This window comes from Pholis gunnellus, assembly GCF_910591455.1.
Source record: "Pholis gunnellus genome assembly, chromosome: 7".
NCBI classification, from domain to species: domain Eukaryota; kingdom Metazoa; phylum Chordata; class Actinopteri; order Perciformes; family Pholidae; genus Pholis; species Pholis gunnellus.
Genome location: NC_136533.1, coordinates 6,256,215 through 6,272,830, shown reverse-complemented (window position 1 = coordinate 6,272,830; position 16,616 = coordinate 6,256,215). Strand labels below are relative to the sequence as shown.

General features: G+C 43.0%; 1 protein-coding gene across 2 annotated transcripts; it reads right to left on the bottom strand.

Annotated features, from left to right (window-relative positions):
* Positions 1-1,753: 1,753 nt before the first annotated feature.
* Positions 1,754-8,368, bottom strand: hmg20a (high mobility group 20A; the record flags this gene model as incomplete). Of its 2 annotated transcripts, XM_079163749.1 has the most annotated exons (8): positions 8,282-8,368; positions 7,924-8,133; positions 6,266-6,398; positions 5,708-5,745; positions 4,556-4,631; positions 4,036-4,251; positions 2,469-2,601; positions 1,754-2,240 (listed from the first exon to the last, which is right to left on the bottom strand). In XM_079163749.1, the coding sequence occupies exons 1-8, from the start codon at positions 8,345-8,347 to the stop codon at positions 2,237-2,239; spliced, it is 876 nt and encodes a 291-aa protein (XP_079019875.1). In that variant the 5' UTR covers positions 8,348-8,368. The 2 variants fall into 2 exon arrangements, with proteins under 2 accessions (XP_079019875.1, XP_079019876.1); XM_079163750.1 differs by lacking the exon at positions 1,754-2,240 and having other exon boundaries at positions 2,465-2,601.
* Positions 8,369-16,616: the final 8,248 nt, after the last annotated feature.

The following is a 16,616-nucleotide window of genomic DNA, read 5'->3' as shown; positions in this document are numbered from 1 at the left end:
AGAGCTGCCGTATGGATCTGTTTAAACTTTGCATTTTTAGCCACAGCAGCAGCAGCAGCATGGCCGTGGGGATGGCGAGGCTGGTCGTCCAGACAGAATTATCTGGATAAATTGCCATGAAATGTTGTTCCAACAAAAATGGTCCCCAGAAGATGAATCATTTCTTTAGCGATTCTTGTTTTTTTTAATGAAATGTCTCAACTATGTCGTGATGACTGATACAGATAGTCATGGTGCCGTGAGGATTCACTTTAATGACTTTAGTGAACCGCTATCCTTTCATCGAGCGCCAACCGCAGGCCAAAGTTTTCTCTTATCCATTGGAATAGTTTAAAACCAACTTGATTGGCACTAAACTTTGTACAGATATTTATGGTTGTCAGATGATCATTCAATGAGGCTTTGGTGACCCCTGACTGAGGTTGAGATTTCTGGTTTTGAGTAAAATGTCAAAATAAGTATTGTATGGATTACCCCACAATGTGGTGGGCTACACATTCGGCCCTATCAGGTACAATTAGTTGGTGACCCGTTAGTTTTTCATTTGGTGCCATCATCTTTGGTTTACGACCAAATACCGGCTGTTTTCCTTTCACTATAAAATGATGTCACGACCAAAACAAGCTGGCATTTGATCGGCTTCCAGGTTGTAAAATTTTAAAACTTTCATAACAACCTATAAATTACCAAAGTCCTCTCCACACTGCATCACTTGGCTCTGAAGAGCTTGAACTTTGCATCGTAAAACAGAAACATGGATCTCTCCAATGTCCCGCACATATATCCTCAGTATCACAGTAGCCAGCGGTTGTGTATAACTAGCTGTATAAACCGACACACTCCCCTGTGGGAACAGAACATCTGTTAGGGACATTGTAGGATTGTGACACATGCAGTCATTGTGGACAGGAAGTCTCAGCTGGCAAAGAGGAAATGGGCATCCGCGCATGGGAAACAGGAAGGGCTCATAATATCAAGTCGGAAAAAAGAAATACAGTACTATGTTAGCCACTTGATACTTGGCACCTAAGCTAATTGGCCTGATCAGGCAAATAGGAAAATGTATTTTAAATTTCCAACGAATCATAATAAATCCACTAATAAGGATTCGTGGCAGCACATCTACAGCCATTTTGTTCCTCATTCAAGGCTACGAGTGGGAAAATCCTCAAACATGATACAGTAGGTTATTGTTTCCCACAGCGGTGTGCAGCTCAGCGGCTGTGAACGAGCCGCAGAGTGCAAAGTCATTTGTTTCTCTTTCTCCAGATTCTGGTAAATTACAGCAGAGCTGCTCAACTGCTCAACAATCCAAATCCTCTTGACTCCACATCTACTGGAAGCAAATAAGCTCCGGCGCTGACAAAGCACAATTCCAAACAGTGACGTATTACAGCAGATTAGCCTTCCTGGTTCTTTTTGATACAGTAGACTTCAAAACATGGGCTGTTAAAAGTCAACCATTCTCCCTCGTTTGTCAAATCACAAACGGGGAAATGCAGCATTTAATTCAGCAACTACTTAAAGTAGCTTTGATATTCATATTGCAAATTTGAGACGCACCATCGAAGGGAGATCTTTTTAACACATGGCCGTCGCGGTTATATAATGTAGAGAGACTTTGAGAGACTTCCTGAAGAAGAAGAAACAATAAATCTAGTTGCAATGGTGCCTAGAGTATCTGACTTTGATTTTCATTTCAGTGCAAACATATTCCCAGCATGTCATGAACCCGCCCAAACAAACCGACTGCTCAAATGTAAATACGTTTATTGAAAACACAAACACTTTCTCACACAGGACAAAAAAAAAGAAAAGAAATGGCACATGTTTTTCTTCAACAGAGTATGAAAAAGCAAAGTCTGCTCAACAGTATTCTTGGATATGGTGAATAAAAACCCACGGACACATTTTTTCTTTAATCAGAACATCTTTGATAACGCTGTAGACGCTGGACAGTGAAGACAGAACAGGAGCAACGAGTGACATTAAACAGCTTCATGTCCTACCATTTGAGCATATTACAAAACAAACTACAGCTATATTAAAGTGTGAACAGAATGTAAAACAATAATAAATAAATGTTAGACGCTACATCACCTTAGCAGAGTAATAAAAGATGCTTTAAAATCAATCGGGATGACAGACCGACAGGGAGATTCACCGCCGAGGAGCCCCGCCTCTACCGAACGTCGCCGGGAATCTCAATCCATCACATCGGTGGGACTTGGTCCAATTATCTGGGATAAAAGACACGCTCATTATTCACTCACAGCTGAAACAATAAAAAAAAAAAGAAGCTCTACAGCAGCTAATAAATGGACCTTGAGGTCTTTTAGACTAATTGATTTGAGTTGGCTCAAAGGGGAATTTTAAAAGGCCTCCTTTTAATTGGCCAGACAATGAATCACAAATAAACGAGTCGTGAGATAAATCGATGACGTAAAGTCATCAGCTGCGGCTCTCACCTGTCCAAACGGTTGACCACGTCCCTCACAGTGTTGATGAGATGCTCGTTTTCTTGCGGGCTGCTGACGATGATGCTGTGGAGCTTCTTCATGTAGGAGTCGATGCTGTCCAGAGTGGGCGTCTCTCCGCTGGCTGTGGGACAACGAGAATGTGACGTCAGTACTTCAAAATGTCTCGAGTACTCGTGGTTGCTTTTTTTGCTTTTTTTTTTTAAAGGTGAAATATGTTGAGAGGACAACGCAAATCTTAAAAAATAGTTACATTTGATAAGCTGCCAAATGTGTCACTCAAACGGGGGTTGACGACAACATGAGGTTGCAACTGATATGTTGTTTTTAATTCTTGTTGTAGAGTGCTGATTATTTGTAATTACTGCCCACGTAGTCTATGAAAACCTTCAATCGGGCTTTGTGTTTACGGCTACGGATGTCAACTTAGCAGCAGCAGAAAGGGGCAGAAGCCACTAGCAGACGAGGCCAATCGGAGGACGAATGGTCAAAGCTCAGCAACACCAGCTACTTGTCATGACCGACGCTTTTGCTGCGAGCAACATCGTCCCACGACTGGGTCAAAGAGCTTAAATGTGTGTCAAAACAAAACCATCAAGACCACGAGGGGTGAAAAACAGAAAAATGTAATCTAGAATATATCTAATATTGAGCAAGCGCAATGCCTGGCATCTCAAGCTGTCAATTCTAGTAAATCGAGGTAAAGTAGGGTAATAAATAGAAACGGAGCCGATTACAGAAAGACGCAATAAAATCAGAGGTAAACGTGCTTTTACTGTGAAGAAGCTTTGATGTTACCGATCGTGAATTTATTTATTTCTCCGAAACGGAATGTGCCACAGAGCTTCCCCGAGGCCGAGTCTGAGTGGATTTCGCAATCACCTTTCATCCTTCGAGCTCTTATGAAATAATGCCAGCGCTGTCAATGTGTGCTGTTTGCAGAGCCTGTGTGTCTCTGCTGCTTGAGCAAGAAATCCAAACAGGTGTGCAAGAGCAACACCGATTGTGTGTGTGTGTGTGTGTGTGTGTGTGTGTGTGTGTGTGTGTGTGTGTGTGTGTGTGTGTGTGTGTGTGTGCGTAAAATAAGTGTGAACAAATAAAGATCACGTTCCTTAAATGTAGATAATGAACAGGTTAATACTAAGAAGAGCCCACAGCCGGACTTACGTGGCCGGCCTCTAAAAGAACAGTGAGGGGTCCGGCTGTACAATCTGTTTGCGTCTCTCAGACTGCAAAGCACAGTAAACACAGTGGGTGTATGAACACGCCCACATAATCATTCAAGTTTCATAAGCTCCGGAGCTAATAGTTCACTACAGTGATTCTGTTTGTGTGGATGGATTACTGGGATATGTGCATTGAAAAGCAAAGCACTGTCACTTGATTTTTCCCACACTGTCGTAAAAGATGAGACTACAACTCTTTATCAGAAAATATCACACACATTTAGCATTCTGCGACCTAATAACTCATAACTCAACATATGTAAACTGCGGGAAAGAAACGAAGCATTTGTTGAGGCTGGTGTCCGGCTGAGTGAAGTGACGCTGGTTCTCACCTGGCAGAGGCACGGTGGAGAAGCTGGAGGTGAGCGCCTGGCGCAGCGTCTCCAGGTGCTGGTGGAGGAGCCCGTTGCGTCCCCTCTCCTGCATCACGTCGCCCTCCAGCCTCTCCACCGCCCCGCGCATGCTCTCCACGTGCTTCTGCAGCGCCGCGTTGCGCTCCTCGTACTCCATGTTGGTCTTGCGCAGCTGCCGCATCTCGGCTTCGCGCGCTGTCGAGAAAACAACAAAAAAAAAAAAACACGTTAGATAAGAGGGGAGGAGTCCGGAAGGGACGATTGGTGCACATCATTAATTTTTTATTTGCCCCCGAGAGGTGCGTTATTTTAAAGTTTAGGGCATCACCGACTCCGGTGGACTGTGTGGTACTATTCTGGGACGACGGAGCACTATAAAACAATGTTCTCTTGGCGGTAGCGGAGGAATGTGTTTAGAAACACTTAAGAGAAATGGAGGTTTTAAAAAAAAAGCACCAGCTACAAAGTATTTCTCAACGAGACAGCCGGCTGCGTTTACCTTTGCTGTGGTTGAGGAACTCCTCTGTGAAGATCGGTATGTCAAACACGGTCCTGTCCTTCCCTTCCGCATCCTTCTGTTGACAGCAAGAGGGAAGGGGATAACGTGAACAGAGGAAACATTTGGCCGCACAGACTGACAGCCATTTATCTAGCTGGGCGGTAGGTGGGTGGGTGGGTGGGTGGGTAATTGATTTCATACCTGGCCACGGGGGAAATACACTGATATGGTTGAAGAAATGGGGGGGGGGGGTAATTTCATCAACAGTGCTGCTAAGAAATCAGAGGTCCTGGAATGGTTTGCAATAAAAAATAGTTTCTCAACAGCAGGTTTCACTTGTTTACTCCTTCCTCTGAAAGAATGCTCCCTCCTTCCTCTTTTCTTTAACGAAGGACACTTTACGCTGAACCTCGCGTCCTTTTAATTCCACAGGGAAACACTGGTATTCCCACAGATTCCAATAGAATTCACCTTGACCATAACCCCTTAAGGAGCTATGCTACAAGGCTCACTAATCACACGCAGAAGTTAATAAAAAATGAATTACACACTCGGTAGGAGCCAAGTGTTTGGATTACGAACACAAACACAGCACCGAAGCGGATTAAACCGGCTTTAGCGACGCAACAATGAGCACTTAATGGGTAGATGGGGGGGGGGGGGGGGCAGACGCAACAGATTTGAGTTCCTGGGTGAGAAAATAGCATGAACAGACTCCAGCCATGATTACACAAACTCACAATGAATGAAACAAATGTCATTTTTATGCAGGTTCACGTTGTTGTCCTTGTTGATAAAGCATTCACACGGATCGTTTGAGGACACTGTCTGTTCTAAACAATGGTTCGAACTATTTCAATATCTGTTTTTCGTGCTTTACGTCCACGAAACAGTTTTGTTTCTGTTTATTCCTGTCGCTCGCTTTAAAAGCCTGCGATGGATGAGGATTTACTGAATCGTGAAGCTGAAATGAGGAGTTATCTTTATACGAGGAATATCACGGAAGTAATATCAATCCATCGCAATGTTTCACCGAGTACATCGTCATATCGCCAAATTGGTCGACATCGCCCGACCCTAATTTCTTCCCTTCATTAAATATGATATTTACCACTTAAGGAAAGTGATTAACGGCAGGAAAGAGTTACTGACCTCGTGAAGAGCCTCATTGGCTACCTGGTGCCCAACATCTGGAAAGGAAGGAAAGAATAAAGACAGAGCTCAGCAGATGATTCACGTTTCCTCCGGCGCAGCGGCTCTTTAGTAGATCGTGAACTGATGGAACGAATGAAAGTTATCCAAAAAAATAAATAAAGAAATCTCTGCACTCTACATTGTGAACGACTGAAGTGAGGCAGAGCTGTTTGTGTCGTCAATATTTCTGATATCCAAAGTAAGATATTACCCACAGTAACAAAGGAGGAGGAGATAATGTAGACCATGTGTTGTGTGAGCACAGTGATGGCTCATTGACCTCAAGCTGAGCCATCACTCATAAGCTGAACTATTATGAACTGGAAGAGTATCCCCTGTTCCTCTGACACATTTCCACTGACTGAGTGAAAAGCAAATAGTGAGTTCCAACATCAAATAATGGAAAATATTCAAATGTGTAGTTAAACAGACCAGCTAGCCTCAGTGCTCGATGCCGACGTATCCCCCCCCCCCCCTCCCCCCTCCCCCCGCTGCTCTTCTAACCGGAAGTCTCACCTCCCCTGTGCCGCTTGCCCTTCTGCTTCTCCTGCACCTTCCTGGTGAAGTGTTTGTAGGCCTCGGTCTTCTGGTACTTCTCCAGCTCCCGCATGTAGCGCTCCTTATCTCGCTCCGCCTCGTCCAGGTATCGCTGCAGAGAGAAGACGGAGAGGTGAGAGGGGGCCGCCAAAAAAAGAAAAAGAGGAAAATGAGGACCGACGACGAAGGAGGATTGTGGGTGAGATGGCGCGATGAGTGGGAGTAATTATTTCTAATCAGGATTTGTTCCTGTTGAAAGACAAAAATCGGTAATTTCCATTTTCAATGACCTACATTCGCTGGAGGCTTGTAATATCATTAGTTTGGGAATTAGAGGAAACGCTAGAAAAGCCATCTCCATGCAAAGACCTTGTCCCGGGATACTGCCGTATCTGACTCAGCTTCGAACTGGTGGTGCAGCAGTGTGATAAAAATCAGCAGCAAAGCTCTCCGGGCTCCGGCCCACCTTTGGATTTAAAAACAAAACATGTCCAGATTTCTCAGATCTTCTCTGGAAAGAAAGACAAAACCAACAAACTCCCTGCAAGATCTAACTTTGAATAATAGCAGCGAGGCATGAGGTGTTTTACTAACGGACAGAGCTGGGGAATTTTGTTAAATAACACGTGAAGCAGTGATGCCTGGAGCGTCTACGTGAACACGACTGTGATAACGGTCCTATCACTACAGGACAGCAGCTCCGCCCTTTGTATCTTGTATCTCTTTCTGCTATTCTTGCAGCACCGTTGAGGGCAGATCTAGGACACAATACAAGATGCCATCAACTATGGCGAGACAATCTGCAAAAGGATGTCAGTCTACCAAACACAGCCCGTGTTTGGACTCGACACGCTTTTGTTCCAACACTGTTTTCTGTGCACGGGGGGGGGGGGGGGGGGTTAGAGAGTGTTAAATGTGTCTGGGGAAAGTCGTAAGTGCAGACATGTTGTAGATGACCAGTCCAGTCTTTCGGGGCACCGTTTGTGCAATTACTGAAGTTATGACAATTAAAAATCCACCACCTTGTTAATCAAAAACTGGACAGATGTTGCTGCTTCTGCCTCTGGTCTGTTTATTCTATTCCACTGCTTTCTTCAAAACCTGGATGGACCAAGTTATTCCCTATCATTGCACTGCTTAGGGATGTCTCCATCAAGTCTTTGATCCGAGTCATCTAATACTCATGCACATTGCACACTTCAAGCACATTAAACTTATTAAAATCAATCCAATTGAATAGCTCTGAAACGCATTAAGGAAAGAACTGCCTGCATCCAAGCTGTTCCTGCATGTTTGTATTTTTTTCCTCTCTGTAATCTTCTCTTTAAAAGTGTCCTCCGGTGTTTGTTGCTTTAAGGCCTCCTTTACCCGATACACATGAATGAACCGGACTGTATTTTATCTTTTGTGCGGATTACATTTATAAATTGGCTTTATGCTCGTGGTGTTTTTGTGTCACTTGCAGTGGCTCGGTGAGTGTTGTTGAGATTGCATTGCAACATCCTCCAGCACTAATCCAGCTTTTTGGTAGGTAATCTGAAACAGAGTGGAATACAAAAACTGGGAACGGAAAAGAAAGGCGGAGCTCCGACACACGATTCCTCCCAAGCCGTTTGCTCAACGCGTCCTCCACCCACCTGCTTGTCCTCGGGGGGCAGCTTGCTCCACTCGTTGCCCAGCATCCTGGTGATCTCTGGGAAGGGCACGTCTGGACGCTCCGCCCGTAGCTGCTCCCGCCGGTCGTTCATGAAGCGAACGTAGCCCGTGAGGGGGGCCTTGGGCGCGTTGCTGTCCTTCATCGGCTTCTTCCTCTTCCTCCCCTTGGTCCAGCTGCCACGTCGGGGCTTCTGCAAAGATAACGAAAAAAAAAAAACAGATGTGTTTTTGAAAGTTCAGGTAGAACCCCCGCCCTCACGATATACACTGGCAGGACATTCTTGGGAGTTTGAATCGGAAAGAAATAGGTAATTTGATATCTGTGGGTTCAGCTCTTACCTCGTCTCCATTTCTCTGGCTGTTGTTGTCGGCATTGGCTGCTGGAGAGCCCGTCTGCTCCTCCATGACTTCTATGACTACAGGGGGTGGGGGGGTGGGGGGGGGGGATCTGGAGGAAAACAGAGGGAGAACGTCTCAAACCAGTACCGTCAGAGCGAAAACCGAACTGGTATTAATATATGATCTGGAAAGGCCAGTGGTTAGTTAAGTAAAGTCAAAGCCTGTGCTATCTGGGCGAGCCAGATGAAATAAAAATGGGGACACATATTGCTGCCCGGTGAAGATGGGTTCAGCATTTTGGGTTGGAGCGAGGCGGCGTCGTCACCGGGGACGCTGCCCAGCCAGGAAATAGAGGGCAGACTGTTCAACGGTGTCGCCCCCCCCCAGGCCTGACTCCAAACCTCCTCCTGGCCGGCCCCGTTTCCTCTAATAGAAACGTCTTGATGCTATCAATCATTATTGAGCTAGTGAAAGAAGAAAAAAAAACACAGCAACACCTCTCGTCCCGACGCTAATTTTAGCCTATTTTCAACAGGAGGAAGTAATGTTGTGTAACTGCCCCTTAATTAGAGATAAGAAATCTGTTCTCTGGCTGAACTTCTGGTCTAAACTAAGAGACTTTGTAGTGATTTACTAGTGTTACATCTCAGCTTGAAATTACAATATTTTTGACTCTAATTTAAGAATTAAAAAGCATGCTGACTCAGGGTGGGTTAACAGCCCAGGTTGAGTTCTAAAAATAGGAACAACATCCTTGTGTCTTAACCTTTGACCTCCTCTGAATCACTACGTGGGAAGTGAGTCTCTGCATCCTGGATGCGGTTTGTGCTCCCTGCCAAGTGCTGTGAGAAAAAGCTCACAGAGGAATTAGCTGGTCTAAGAGAGTATGTTTTCTCTACAGCTCTACCCTCTTCTTTACAGTTAACGTAAGCAGGGGGTTTTCTTTCAAACACTCCTGTGATGCATTATGTAAGTTTCTAGTGAGACATCTAAATGCCTAAATCACAGATGCTGCCGAACAAGAGGACCCCAAGTCTAAGAAAAAAGTTTAGCTATGAACAAAATACTCAAAACGCTAAGAAAGAGCATAGAAATGATAGTATTCACGTTGTTTTGCTTTGCATACCTATCAAATAAATCTATGCCACAGTGCCACCTGCTGGGTGAAAGTACACAGTGCACGATTCAATGATAAATTGCATCGATTTTTTCCCTCGACAGGACTAATACACTATGTTCTGAACCATTGTTTCATAGTTGTACTGTGGTGCTATCTATTTAAACTAAAACAACACCTTAAAAATCGCTTCGTGTGTTTAATTGGTAAACTATGTAGCTAACGTTACTGTATATTATAGCATTTAAATCTAATTTGAATACCAGAACAGTCTAACCTCACTACAAAAGCATCCAACATAGACTTCAAAACCCGGGTTATTCCTTTAATTAACAATAGCATTAAATAACGCAATAGGTTGTGTTAGCATTTAGCGTCCTTTGTCGGTTGTAATGACATTAATGTGCGTCTGTGCAGGTAGCGCTGTAGGAAGAGTCGGCTAACATTCACGTTGACGTTAAGCTAATGCTCTGGTCAATATGATGGAATAACACTGGTCAGTGAGTGGACATAATTAACCGTAAAGCACCAATTTATATGTAGCATTAAACCGACAAACAATAAGACGTTGGATGAAATCCATACCCACTGTAAGACCAGCTGGCAAACAGCCCCATTATTGGCTAGCGTCAACTTACACGAGCTAATGCCAATTGTAACAGCTGCGGTGCACGAGATGCGGTCTCCGACACCACGAGCTAGTGCTGTATGGAAGTGGAATGTCTAATATTCGTTATCATTAAAAAGAATCAAAGGCATTGTGTCGTTATCGTTATCAGAAACAATGGTTCTAGCACTAGCATACCGGACTGATGTGCCGCTAGGCTAGCTAGCTAGAGTTAGCACTCAGTTAGCAGGCTGTTAACTAGCCGACAGCCAGCTTTAGTTGACACCGCCTCGTCAGTATGCGATTTGAAACATCATTGAGTTAAATACTTAATGTGCATTCTGTAAAACAATCGAGTGTAAAACTAACCTTAGATAACGTAATCCGTAGCTGGAGCTTTACAAATGATTTTCTTAATCAAAACAATAGCTACAGCAGCAACTCCATAGAACCCAACCACATAGACAGGCATATAGCTGAGGTTACATTTCACACATGAATTCACCCTGCAAAAACAATCTATTATTCTTATTTTTTTTAAAATAACGTATCGGATTTAAGTTTGTGCTTTGTTAGAGATGAGAATAACGAGGTCCTCTCAAAAGAGATAAAATAAGAAATGTAATATGTTGACTATTACTGGCTGTTTTTTTGATTCAGCCTCTACAACGGTAAACACCAGCTGATGTCCGTTCAAACGTGAATGGGAACCAACACAAAGAAACTGTAAATGAATGTAATACCTATGGTTAATTGGTAATTACAGCAAACTGCTCTAGATATTCTAATTCTATGGCCTTCAGTTGGTCACCGTTTTCTTCGTGTACAAATACCAATGTCTTTTAGGGCGTTGCCGCCCCCTACTGCTAGTTCTGCGTATTGCACCTCTCAAACTAATTCCCAGAGTTGATTCTCTTGGGAAATTTCAAGCTTTATTTATCAGACGTGGTAGTAGGCTACGCATCAGTGCTAGTAAGAAGCATCAAATGGATGAGATGAGGAAATCTTTCATCTGATTTGGACGCACTCGCGCAATATGATCTAAGGAGCAGAGCTGGCAAGCCTTCAACCTTTTAGTAGTTTTCTAGGGCATTCCTTCAGGCCTGTGTTGCAGTTGCAACTTGAAATCCTGCCATCACCTCTTATCACAGTGTATCCTCCTCTCTCTGTAATTGATAGTGAGGGTTTGAGCTCTTCCAAAGCCACACACACACATACAGACAACTAACCATAGGCAATATTTACAGTGCTGGCAACCCTGGGGTACTATCAGCTACTGAAAGCAATCATATTCTCACATTGCACTGAGCATCCGCTATACATTGATAAATGATTTTATTCATTTTAGAGAAATACACTGCTCGTGGAAGCCGTCCCTTTCAGCGCAGCCTCATCTCTGTGGGCTAATATGGAATTCAGTAACACATTATATCAATACACGTGATTAATAATGAAGCTCTGAACCGATTTGAGACTAGAGAGATAGACAAATGAGAGTGAGATGACTAATACTCTAATTTCAAATTAACAGATCACAAATTAACCAACACCCAGGCGGGAGTAACTGTCTGCAGTCTAATTGAAACTTTGATTGCAATCTCATCGCAATTACCCAGAGTTAATCCAACCCCGTTCTCAGGCTCATTACACACACACACATTCGGCAAATCCAGAGTTCAGAAAATAAAGTCACAAACAAAACCAAGATATTTAGCCCGGAATGCTCCCTCAAATTTCCCCCATATCTTAGATGATCAAACCAATTCCTGGGGACTTAAGAAAAGTTTTTCCCAGAGATTCTTCAGAAGAAATAGTAAACCTCTCAGTATCATCATACCAGTTCTGAAGATGCTCCACCACCATTTATGTTATGAAGCCCTCTAATATTCATTTGTATATCTCTGTCCCCCTAAGTTGTTTACAGTTGGAAACATTTTATTCCACGTTTTATATTTAAAATCTTATGGATAATTATATGATAACATGCATAAAATGCATGACATATTTGGTATATTTGGATATTTTTCAATCTCCTTTAGTACTTTATTTGGTCTGCACTGCATGGATTTTTAATGATTTATCCACTGGTCAGTGAGGATTAAGGAGTTAATAATAACAAATAAAAAATAAACTTCTTCTCCTCGAGGTCACAATGTCCTACATTGCCAAGAAAGCCTTTCAAATAATTCAGTTGTTGGTTATATTGTACCTGTAGGTGCTGAATGTAATAATGTTTAGTAGTTACAGCAAACAAATTTAAAAAGTAACAGCCCTCAGTCAAATGCCTTGTTGCTGTATTGCATTCAGAGGCTGCTGTCAGTGGAAAAACGGGCTTTTCTTCAACGTAATTCTCTCTGTAACGCTGTTGAACGTCAAAAATAGCAAGTCCACAGGGGCCCACACAGAAAGCTGACATTTGGTGTTGATGTTTTAGATGGCTGAAAACAATTCTGCTATCAACTCAGTTGAGTTTAACTGTTTACAAGTTGTAGCCTATTTGGTAAAAGTGTTGATTTTTCCAAAAGGCTGTATGAGGCTGTATTTTTTTTAAAAACAGGAACTCAAATTAGCTACGATAATATTTAGTTTGAGGTGAACAGAAGGAAAAATAAAACATCTGTCGATAATATGGTAATCCCTACCAGCAGATACCTCATATTCTAGCTCTCCAACAGTCATGAAATAATTAAGAGACTGTAGCATGGCCTGTGGAATCATGTTTGTCACTAATTGGCTGACTTGGAACACAGAAATATTGCAGGCCAACTGTTCAACTCCCAGCAGCGGCATGTCTGGCTTGGATTTGAACTATTTTTCTTTTTGACCATCCAGCATCAGCGGCTCACTGCAGTGTGGACCGTGTCACAGCAAACAAAGCTCGGGAAACGGCGAGCCAGGTTCAATCAGCTGCGAACTGGAGACTCTTCAGATCCCAGCAGGCCGGCGGGGGGCAGCGTGCGACCTGTCCCCCCTCACCGTTATCCACCTGTCATGTCACGTCCAATCATGCGGTCCCAGCCTGAGAAGTTTTAGTGCAGACGGAAAGGTTTTCCAGCCACTGGCCCTCCGTGGGTTGGCCGTATGTCCTTGCCAGTCGGCCATGTGTTGCCTGTAAAGTGGCGGCGTTGTGACACCCACACTGCGCGCATCAAGCCCCTCCGTCTGCCTCAGGATGTCGAGGGTGGTAATGTCACATGGCGCGCCAGGAGGGTGAGAGAATAGATGGTGGAGTTAATGAATGAAGTGGATCATAAGTGTGAGTCACCACTGTTTGAAGTGAGAGCACAGCACAGCTAAATAACATTGTTTTAAAGACCTAATTCCAAACGAGCAAAATGTGTGTAATTAGCGTCCGATGTCACCAAAACAGAAACCCCAATAATGATAAACATAATGATAATAATCATGCTCATTCAGCTAATTTCTGTAGGTGTTGTTGCAAGATAAGGTTACATTTCAGCTGCTTTGTTGACAGCAACGGGTGTATCATCAGCACATCAGATGTTTCCATTGACAATGGGGGAAACAAATCACTAATTGCATACTGTGACAACAGCATACTGTTATACTGTTTCTATTGCACTGTGTATGTTTGTGTGTGTGTGACAAATGAACGGGAAATGTGAATTTTAGGCATCATGACTTCTATTTTTGTTCTTTTGCTCGTTCTACGTTTGTAGTTTATTTTATCTTAGTTTTGAATGAAAGTCTTATGGTATTTCAATTGATTATAATCATTGTGTTTTTAAATGCTGGTTTAACGTAATTTTTCCTTATGCAGTGATGGAAGACGTACTCAGATCCCTTTCTTAAGTAAAAGTACAAATACCTTCGTCGAAAATAACTCCATTACAAGTAAAAGTCCTGTAATCAAAATGTTACTAAAGTAAAAGTAAAGACTTACATATTGTATTATTCTGTTTTTATCATAAATGAAACCATTTGAATGTGACAGTTCATCAATAAGGAGCCTAGTATAGATACCTTGTGTACTACTCTGTACATTAGTAATACAGTAGTGCATCAAATCATTTTTTTAAATTTAAAATCTATCTCAAGCTGTCAGATACACGCCGTGCGGTGAAAGTACAATGTTTCCCCGTGAAATGTAGAGTCGTAAAAAAGATAGAAATACTCAAGTAAAGCAAAAGAATGACAGAACTGTGATTCATATAGTATCTGAGTAAATGTTGCATCCCACCACTGGCCTCATGTAAATCACTTTGAATTGCCTCTGTGTTGAAATGTGCGGAACAACTTAGCCTTTCCTTGCATGCACAATACATAAGCACCACTAAAATTGCAGTGCCTCATAAAATAGTCTGGAGAGACTGTGTTACTCCTTTTGTCATTCTAAATAAACACGTAAACAGACACAACATTCAGATACTTATTGTTTAATGATGATGAATGTCAGTTTAGCTTAGCAAAAGGCTCTTTTTTTTCCCTTTCTTCCCCTCCAGCCAGTAGCGCGAGGCTGTGATCTGATAAATATTTGCGAGCGTAGGCACGATGCCGTCATGGTGTGTCCACACGTATACACACACGAGTGGCACAAACATTGCATGAAATAAAGGTCACACTTGCACCAAAGCCGTCCTCTGCAGAGCAGATAATTGCTGCATATGTTTGGATATTAATGAGAATAAATCTGCTGCAGCTCCCTTCACGGCCGCGTGCTTTAAGATAGGCAGTTAATATTAATAGCGCCGTGTGTTGTTTGACAACGAGGATGTCAACACATGCAAAGCAATGCATTCGTTAGCTCAGTTAACGACCTCATCAGCATAACCGGTTGCGGTTCAGTGTGTGACGGTGAATATGGCAGCGTATCAGGCAGGCCGAGTGCCTCTCGCTTGTTATATACTGTACGCAACACACACACCCAGCTGTGAGCTGTTTCTAATACCACAGAGAACAAGAGCTCAGAGGGCGTGAGGACCGTTGCATCATCTTGTTGCTATGCGACTGTCTAATTAGTCTCAGGTGGCTAACCTGAAGAATCAAAAGGGGCATGATGTTGAAAATAAGAACGGGATGGAGAGACCGGATGGTGCGTGAGGACATTTTATCCTCACTAAGAGGAACACGGCATGGACAGTTTTCTCATCTTTTCCAAAAATCCTGTGGCTGGAGCGCGGATGTCATACCAATCAAACGAGATAGCTTGTGATTTTTAAGTGATTGGTACCTCCTCTGTGGTTGAAGCTTATCAGTGGAACTACCTGGAAAAGAGGGCTCAGATACTTAAAAAAAAGGATCATACTATGTGATCAGGATCACACAATGGGAAGACGTCAGACCTGTCATTATCATCATCTCCTGATCCCCCTTTCACAGCTTTCAGCTCGTGCAGACTGGTCGTCATGAAGAAAATGACAGAAAAAAAGTTTACTTTCACCCCTGTGGAAGAATAACTTCTGACTTTGTGTTGGCTTTGACATGAATGCTAAGTTAAAGATGTGCGGGATGTTACGTTAAAACACGCGATGTTTCCCAGATACTAATATGCAGTTTAAGCTTTCAAAGAGTAACCTTTGTGGGGAAAGTTTAACATTTTGGGAAATATGCTTATCGACTGTCTCTCCCAAGAGAGAGATGAGATCGACAGCACTTTCATGTTTCAGCTGGCCCGGCTCTCTGCAAAGTTAGAAAACAAATAACACCTCTGAAGCTCAGTGGCTGACGCGTTGTATCTCCAAAACACAAATAGAAATGTAAACTATTTGCGGTTTCACACGCTGTCAAACGGCGGACATGACTTCCCGGAGTCCCGTCGTGAGCGTGAAGGCAAACATCGAAGACACGATGGAAGGCTTCTCTTCATAAAGAACCCGTTCAGCCACAATATGTCTCTTTTTCACATCACTGCTTGTGATTCATGTTTACTAGAGTTGTTGCTATAGGCAGAGAGCCAGGTTAGCTGTTTGCTTTTCTTCGTCCTGGTTCTACGCCTTCCTGCTGTTATTTGACCTTCATGAAGACGCTCACTGATTGAAATATGAGATGAATGTGATTCTCTGCCCTGCGCTGTATGATGCACTATTATCTCTTAGCTTCCTGTTTGATGTGTATTTTACAAACAACGAACAACACTTCAAGACGCCCTGCTAATCACCACTGGATTAAAATGTGCATTTGAGATACAGGTGCACGAGTTCAACAGAGATGCTTCACAAGCAGAGGCACACTTTCACATACTTATGCAACGGCTCTGAGAAACATAAGGATTCTCAGGCTTCTCAGAATTCGGAGGCAATGCCAAGAATAAAGAACTGGCATGTTGCCAAAATATAGGAGATGAGTGTCCTAAAAAATATGAACAGGATATCTGGGGAGGAATTGTAATTGACAACAATTACAGTGTGTTCAGTCACAGACTCTAAAGTCATGCATATTTTTGGCAGCGCATGTTTTCCTCAGAAATACCGAAAAGAGGGAGATTAAATAAAAACCGACGAGACCGTTAATGTGAGGCAACCCAGATTTCCGATGATGGCTCGAAAAGCGACTACACTGCCCTTTGTAAAGGGCGAAGGAGGGGAGAGCAGATGACAATGGATAATGGCTTGATGTATGACGCTTCTGCAGTGAGCTTTAAACGTCTTATC